Raw genomic sequence first — 8140 nt, 5'->3', positions numbered from 1 at the left:
GACCAGGGCAACCAGAGTGAGCTAGTGGCCCTCACCTGCTAGCGGTCAGCTGACCAGAAGGGGCAGGGCCTGACTCGCATATAAACCTCAGGGCTGAGGCCAGGATGGCAGTTCCATGCCAGCAGCCAAGGGGGAAGGAGCTCTCCCAGAGCAAGCAAAGGGGAGAGGCATGACTGCAGGTATGGCCTCTGATACTGGTGAGGAATGGAGCACCCCTGGTGTGGCTTGAAAGATGTTATAGCCGAGCGGCTTGAATTTATGTTATAGCCCAGGGGCTTGCATTTTGTTTGCTGTTTAGGACTGGTGGTTTGGGTGAGGCTATTAGGGGCAGGAGGAGGCTTCATAGGGGACCCATGGCAGTGAGGGGACCCCAGCACCAGAGAGGGCGCAGCATTTGGGGGTGCACTGACCCCAGCACCAGAGAGTGCACAGCATTTTGCAGGGCTGCAGAAAGCCCAGGCGCCAGGGAGGCGCAGTGCGAGACAGGGCGGCAGAGAGCCCGAGTGCCAGTGAAGGTGCAGCGTGAGACAGGGCTGCAGAGAGCCCAAGGAGGACCAGGGGGCCAAATTGTAATAAGGCCCAGACCGAACAATGTCAGTTCCATCTGCGAGGCTTTGGGCGTGGTAAAGAGGTTGTTGGAGCCACTCATAGCCCATAAGGCTAGGGTGTCCCAAAACACCCACTGCAGAATGGGACTCACAAGGGGTCCAGGAAGCCACGGGGTCAGAGAGTACAGCAAAACTGTGTCCAAGATGACATAAAGCCAGCCTCCCTATTATATATTTACCATCAAAGATGTGGCGGGTGAGAATTGAGGGCGCCCATTGGGACAACTTGGCATGGTAAGGGAGCCTTGGGAAGATCAAGAGCATCCCACAGGACCCCATCCCGTGACAGGGGGAAAAAGCCTCACAATGACGATAGAGAAGAAATTTCTGGGCATGATAGAACTGTATATGAAGAACAGTGTATCATAATAGTGAATAGTGTAGGGGCACAAATGTAAGCTACACAGTGCCAATGTGAGTGGCAAGAAAAGAAAGGCTAGAATCCTATATATTCTTTTCTGTCAATATGTGACCACTGCCATCCTAGATAATCTATCCAGGTGAAAAATCAGCAATGAATTTGTATGCAGAAGAAGCATGAGAGCCCCAAAAGATTCTTGATAAACTGTAGGACTGTAGATAGTGAAGGTCTTTTTAATTAAATAGGAAAGGTAGGGGTTTTTTTGCTTTTTTTTCAGATTGCTGAATGCTGTGAGTGACTACTTAATACATTATAAATTACAGCTATATAGGGGAAAGTAATTTCATTTTGCAGATAGTTTTGCTATTTTGCAAGCTGGGTTAATTCTCGTTAGGAACAAAATTCTCCAATAATGTGTAGGAAAGGGAAAACCCATAACATGGGGGAAGTCTGCATGCCTGGCACCACTGAACCCTGAAATCTGGCAGATTAGGGTGGGTGGACTATTGTAGAATCAAGCAGAAGAAATGTCAGGAAACTAGACAGATTTCCATTAGAAAGCTTTTTAAGGGTGCCTCGTCTCTGATAGAGCCACATGGAAAACAAACCACTTCTGCAAAGTGTTTTGATGTTGAACTAGTAAATTCAAATGAAAAAGTGTTTTGTTGGAATTTTTCCAAGAAACACCAAGGAGGCAGGTGTTGCTGTAGACTAGAGTTAATGTATATCACAGCATTCGTGCATCAATGGTCCAGCTCTGCATGTGCTCCCTGGATTTTGTATGGACCCCTGAGGTTACATATAGTTTGGAGGTAAGCTCATTGGCATTTTCAGTAGCATCTCAGCTGAGGGGAGGCAGCTCTGTGAAAGAAAGCTAATGAAAGTTTCCCCCCTTCTGGGCTGCATGGAGAAGGCTGTACTGCAGTGCCCGTGTTTCTCCCATTTTATGAGAGTATTTTATTATGGATAAATAAAAGACTTCAGTTTCAAGTGTTGTCAGTCTGACACTCTACCCTAGCACTAAATTCACTTTAAAAAGAGACTTCCAACTGAGAAGGGAAGATTTTTATTATGTTTAATACTGGAAGCAAACTGAAATGGTTGATGGCAATAGCAGGAAGTCATGAAGCGGTCATACCACAAAGGAACTGGTTCTAATGACAGTAAAGTTCTCCAGGGTAGGTTTAAACTGAACTCCCCTAAAGCCAATTGTGTGAACCTGCTTGAGCTGTCAGAAAGTAACACGTAGAAAAAGAGGCCCAATAAGGCACATATTGTAAATACATCTAAACTGTGGGTGAGAAACTCTTTACAGCAGCCTTTTTCTACTAGCCTAAAGCAACTGAAGATGCTGTTTTGATCTGTCTTTTCAAAATGAAAACTTGGAATGAGAGATTGCATAAGCTCAGACAAACACCTTTTCCCTAACACTATAAGAGTGAATGGGCAGATGAACAATTCGTCCATTTTAAAGTGTGGAAGACTTAGTCATGTGAATGTGTATCAGCTGATTTGTTGCAACTTGCTTCATTTGTCTGCTCCTATCTTGAAGTCAGTAAAGTTAAACCACAATGGTTTACCCTTGAATGAAACAGAAGGCTGATCACTGTGGTTTAGCTTCTACTTACCTTGGAGTAAAATGGACAGATGAAATAGCTATTAGAGCTTCAGCTGATGCATGTTCCTGTGCCTCCTTTCCCTCTCCTTCCCCCATGCCTAACTTTAAAGCACTACTGATGAGAACCTCATTGCTCAGGCTTCTCGCTGCTTTTTCAGGCTTTTCTCCATTACAAGTCAAAGCCATGAGTTGCAATGAAATCAGACCAGTTGGGGTTTTTTTTGTTTTGTTTTTTTCTTGCAAAAACATTATTTTCCATGCTGGTGAGTTTACAATTTATTCACAGCACTCTACTACATGTGAATTGCACTGTAGTTGCAAAACAGAAGTTGTTCATAGTAATGGAAGTAATGGAACCAGGGTTTTTGGCATATTGGTTGTACAGTGGGGAAGCTAGCAAATTAGTTGCATTGATAAATGCTGAGTCAGGATAACTGCCCTGGTTTAGTTCAGTTTGTTTCTTGACCACCCAAAGAACAAGTCTCTACTTTTGATCCCATTGACCTAGTTATTTCAGGAAAGTAACCAGGAATTATTGAGGAATTACATCCAGTGATGAGTTAGCATCTGGCTCCAGCTGCAAGTGGCAGACAAAGTGGAGCCTGAACAGATTAAGAGCCGGTCTCAGAAGATGCAACTTTCTCATGATATCATGGGGCCTCTATGCAACCAACCAATGTGTTTTTTTTCAGGAGAAGCAAACCATGGATCACCTCCTGAGATGCCCTGTAGCACCACAATGTACCTCACAAGATCTGGCAGCACCAACACCAGAAGCAGTGGCCTGTGCAGAATATTGGGGATAGACCATATAGAAAGGCTGGATAGGAAACATGATGAAGAAGACCAGGACAAATGAAACCAAAATCTTCATGATAGAACATAACATGTGCATCTTCTCTGTAAAGGCAATATTAAGTCTAGGAATAAAATGACTCCTTTCCTTAAATACAGCAAAATGCTTATAAGAAGCAACTTCATTAGCAAATAATTAAGGCAGGAAATATCTTCAACATTTCTGGCGCATAGCCTCAATATTGGGGAAATCAAAAACTTAGCCACTGAACAGAACATACACACTACTTCTCCATGAACAAACACATACTTTATAAGTAACACAACTATTATTCACCAAAGTTCGTACACTACACCCTCAAACAGTCTTTTTCTGCTATTCTGTTTATGATGATACACTAGATTTCCCCCTTAACACTAGTAGCTGTGCATGTTTGGTGTAGTAGTTAAGGGTTGTGTGCAGAAAAGTTGATGGATGGAAAGCTGGTTTCCGTAGAGGGACAGAGAGGTAAGGTGTGGTGCTTGATTTGAGGTGTTACAATGGAAATGGTAAAGCATGTGTTTGCATTGATGAAGGAGTAGAGAAACAGCAGTATGTACTGTTAGATGGCTTAAGTTTTCATTTCCTTGCTTTTTTGATTTTTTTTTTTTCCACCAAATGTGGTCACCAACTCAAACTGCCTTCTTTCAAGAACTCTGAATTTTCACACTAATTGGCTAGCTCCGATTATACCTTTTTTAAAAGCTTTTTTACAATACCATCCTAACTATGGACTTCCTAATATATATGTTCCTAATAAATCTCTGGTACACCGGGGGGGGGGGGGGGGAAAGCAACAGCATATATAACACTATATGTACACGCACCATACATTATATGGAAAGGATTGATACAAATAATGCAGCTTAGGGTGCTACCAGCTATTCAGATGTAGCATAGACATAATACAATTCAATATGCTTTGGACAGATTTCCTATTCATGTAAAGATGGCCAGGGGTCAGCTCTGTTGGAAAGGGAAATGGAATTTTTAATGTTTTTGTGTCATTACATTTCACTGTGGTATTTTTATATTGACAAGAAAAAATAGAATACAAGCTTGTTTTCATTATGTCTTAACAATGGCTACTGAAAATCCATAGTTACAGTTACTCGTATATAACTTTATATATACATATACAGACACTATTTCTTTTTTCTTTTCTTTGAATTTCTAGGTTCAATTGTTTCCATAGGAAGGCTGACAAATCCTGACATTCAGAACAAGATGAAAAGAGAGATGGAGTTGCTTTAATGATGATGGTAGAAAACTGTTAACTTTCCTAAAATTGAAGTCTGATCATTGATACAAACTTTGTTTTTGCTTTTCATTCTTTCAGGCTTAAAGTGTTAAGGGATTTTAAATTTCAGAGTATATATTTTATTGCTTAGCAGCTTACTCTGCTCATCTGTAAATGATTTTGTGTTCATTTGCCATCTATACAAATATGAGTAAGAAGAAGATTTTAAAAAAATGTATATATATGAAAACTGAGAAGTGATAAAATAATGAATTCTCTTTTCAGCTTTCTGAAACAGGATGAGGAAGTCTGATCTTATCCACTGCTAGAATCTTTTTAGATTAATTTTCAAACAATGAGCTCTCCATTTTTATTTATTTTGAGGGCTGTTTTATCCTTCCTGTACTTCTGCTAGCAGAGAAGATTAATTTCCATTGCATTTCAGGACAAAAGAGGACTCTAGCAGAGTTAGTGCCTGCTTTCTTTCATTCTTCCTTTGTACTTTCACTGGCTTGAACATTCACAAGCTTGCAGTTTCTCTCATTTAATTTCTGATATGTTTTCTCCTTATCAGAAATTTGCTGATATGTAGGTACTTTATCTTGCTCCCTTCTTCAAATAATAATCTGATGTATTAGACTATTAAGCTCTTGCTGCCAAAACAGGTATTGTTTATAGTGAGATGAGTAATGGACGTTGGTTATCTTAGCGGAGAATTCTAGCGGAAGCAAGACTGTAGTTCAGTGCTTAGGAACCGTTTCCACTGCTACCTCCACTTGTGACCCTATTCCCAGTTGGGCTTCCAAGCTTGCAACCCTATTTCTGCAGCTGAATTTATACTGGGGATGCAACTCCATTTGTAAGTATTAAGACTCCTAGTTTGGGAGCTGCTGTTGTAGTTTTTATTTAGATATAGGTAAGTAGGGATGTAGTGTTGACCTCATCAAGTTGCACAGAGAGAACAAGTATCCATGCCTTTTCTCCACTAGGATTGTATAGAGAGATCGCTAATGTGTATACACAATGTAAAAAGTCCTAGGTTTTTTGGAAGTGAAGACCTGTCTAGCTTGGGAATCTATGGCTAACTCATGATTCATGGAGTACTTAGATCGTATATTGTTCACTCAGTTTATTTGCAGGGATGGATGAAATGAAGAGCCAAAGTAGGCCTTGTGACACAATATGTTTTTTTAGAAGGACCAATTATTTTTTGCCTTAAAAGGAACATCAGGTTTACTATGGGGAAATGTGGCTTTCACAAAAATAAAAGGAAGCAGACTGAGTGATTATGCAAGTGAAAAACTGATCAATACAACACTCTTTTTATTATAATGTGAAAAGCTGGAGAAGTTCAAGCCACCATTTTAATGGGTTTTACTGAAATGGTCAGGAGTTGGCTTGGATGGTCAAGCTCTCTTCCTCTCTTTTCTCACTGATGCACGTTGCTGCTGCAGCTTTGTCCATAGTAAAGTCCCAGCTGTTTAAACTATTCATCTTTGATTTTCTTTTGTTACGTTGTCAAGCATTTCTTGAGAAATACTAGAGGCAGATGGCTTGGTCCTTACAGGACTTAAGTACTGAAGCATGATCTATTCAGAGCCGAAGTGCAAAATTGCAAATAGGAAAAAAAAATCTGTTGGATGCTGTCTAGCGCTGGAGGCATTGAAACTCATTAGGCATTTCCCCACTGGCCTTCAGAGCTTGGCTGGGGCAGATTCTATTTTTTGAGCTAGTTTGGAATAAACCTAGATTGAGTAGATTGGCAAATATCTCCCATCTAATTTGATCAGGATGAAGAAACTAGATATTTCTCTGCCTAACTCCCAGAGGGACTTAATTTGGTAGGTGTAATGTACATGGACAAGAAGTAGGAGGCCTATGTTCATTTCCTTCTCAGTCGGGGGGATTCACATCCATATTTTTTACCTTCCAGGAGAGTGCCCTAAACACAACTCTAGGTTAATCCGTGCAAGGATACAAGTTTTAGCCATGTTGGTCTACAGGCAAAAAAGATACAGAACTTTTTGGCAGAGGCAATATCTTTTATTAGACCAACTAAATAATTGCAAAAAAATTCTTTATTTGCAAGTTTTGGGGTTCACGTGCCCTTCCTCTGTTAATCTGTTGAAGCTGTGCCACTTTGCTTTGAAGAATATTAGATTTACAGGGCCAGAGAGAGAGTGTGTGAGCAAGGAGGAAGAACGATTCTATTAGGATTAGTGGTTTCTGCTCCAGGGACCATTTCTATATTTCAAATGACTGTTTAATGTAAAATACTGAAATGATCTCTGGGACCCGAACCAGAACCTAGGTCTCTTGTTCAGGCTGAGCAAGGAATGAAACCTGAATCTTCCTTATCCTGAGTGGTCTAACCAGCACATGCACCATCACTTCCCTGGATCATGCTTTAGAAGGAAAAAGTAAGCCCAGATTAGAGGTACCTGTTTGCAGCCTTTACTCAGGGGACTAAAGTAAACGCTGGAGGAGTGGGACTTGAGATGCATCCCCCTCTGAAGTGTTTTTGGGTCAGCATGTAAGTTTTTTGAGTCACCATTCTGAAGTACCTAAGGGTTTTGGACTCTACACTTGGGCCTAAGAACCCAGGAAATGAAATCATTTACTGAATCTAGTCCTGAAGGGAAAAAAGTGTTTCACTAAACTAGAAGAGAATTCAAACTTTTGAAAAACAATGATACCAACAGAAGTCAGCTCTCTAGCCCAAAGATTTTCAACCTACCGCATTTCAAAGACCGGCAGCAGGGGTTAATTAAAGACTATTAAAGGTGGCAAGAATCTTTTGAAATGGAAAGTGTGTTAGGCAACATAAGAAAGCCTTTGAGAATGCTTGAATTAGTATCCAAGTGAGAAAGTTTATGCTTCGTCACCTTCTCCAACACATCTGATACCATTAGCTATATCAGTGAATGCAGTTACACTTGTCCATTTTTCAAAATGCTTTCCATTCAGCTGGTAAATTATTATTCAGCTAGGTTATAAATGTGCTCTGTTCTAAATAAGGTACATGTGTTTCTGAGAGTTCAGGTCTCAACAAGCCCAGGCAAAATGCAATTTTCTGTCTGGGTTTTCACCCTCTCCCATTCTTTCATTCTGAAAAATGAAAAGATCGTGTGCAGTCAAAGTGAGCCATTTTTATCAGCATTCTGCATGTACTCTTTCTAAAGACACAACAGTAGCAGCAAGTGGACAATCTTAGACTGGCAAAAGTGTGAGGAACTGCATTGTGCTAGTGGTTATGTAGAAAACCCACATTCCTGGAGAAGCAAACTTCCTTGTCACTCACTGTCACCCACAGAGCTGTCAAGTCAGCAATAATTTTTTTTCAGAGCTGCAGGCACTTTCAAAGAAAATTCTCCTGAAAGTCTATTTGTCTTTCTTAGCTATAAAAGTTTTATTGTTTGCATTATATTTGGTACTTTAAAGATGTTTTCTTCTCTCTCTCTCTCTCTCTCTGTCTCCC

The 8140-nt window shown here is 40.6% G+C and overlaps 1 protein-coding gene across 1 annotated transcript in view; it reads left to right on the top strand.

Moving 5' to 3' along the window:
- SERPINI2 (serpin family I member 2) overlaps positions 1 to 4676 on the top strand; it is a gene marked incomplete at its 5' end in the record, with an annotated part of 46202 nt that extends 41526 nt beyond the window's left edge. Inside the window, 1 exon segment of the mRNA XM_006018739.1 lies at positions 4600 to 4676. Within this exon segment, the coding sequence (XP_006018801.1) occupies positions 4600 to 4676 (77 nt within the window).
- Positions 4677 to 8140: the final 3464 nt, after the last annotated feature.

Source organism: Alligator sinensis, unplaced genomic scaffold, assembly GCF_000455745.1.
Source record: "Alligator sinensis unplaced genomic scaffold, ASM45574v1 scaffold787_1, whole genome shotgun sequence".
NCBI classification, from domain to species: domain Eukaryota; kingdom Metazoa; phylum Chordata; order Crocodylia; family Alligatoridae; genus Alligator; species Alligator sinensis.
This window is presented reverse-complemented; position numbering and strand designations above follow the sequence as displayed.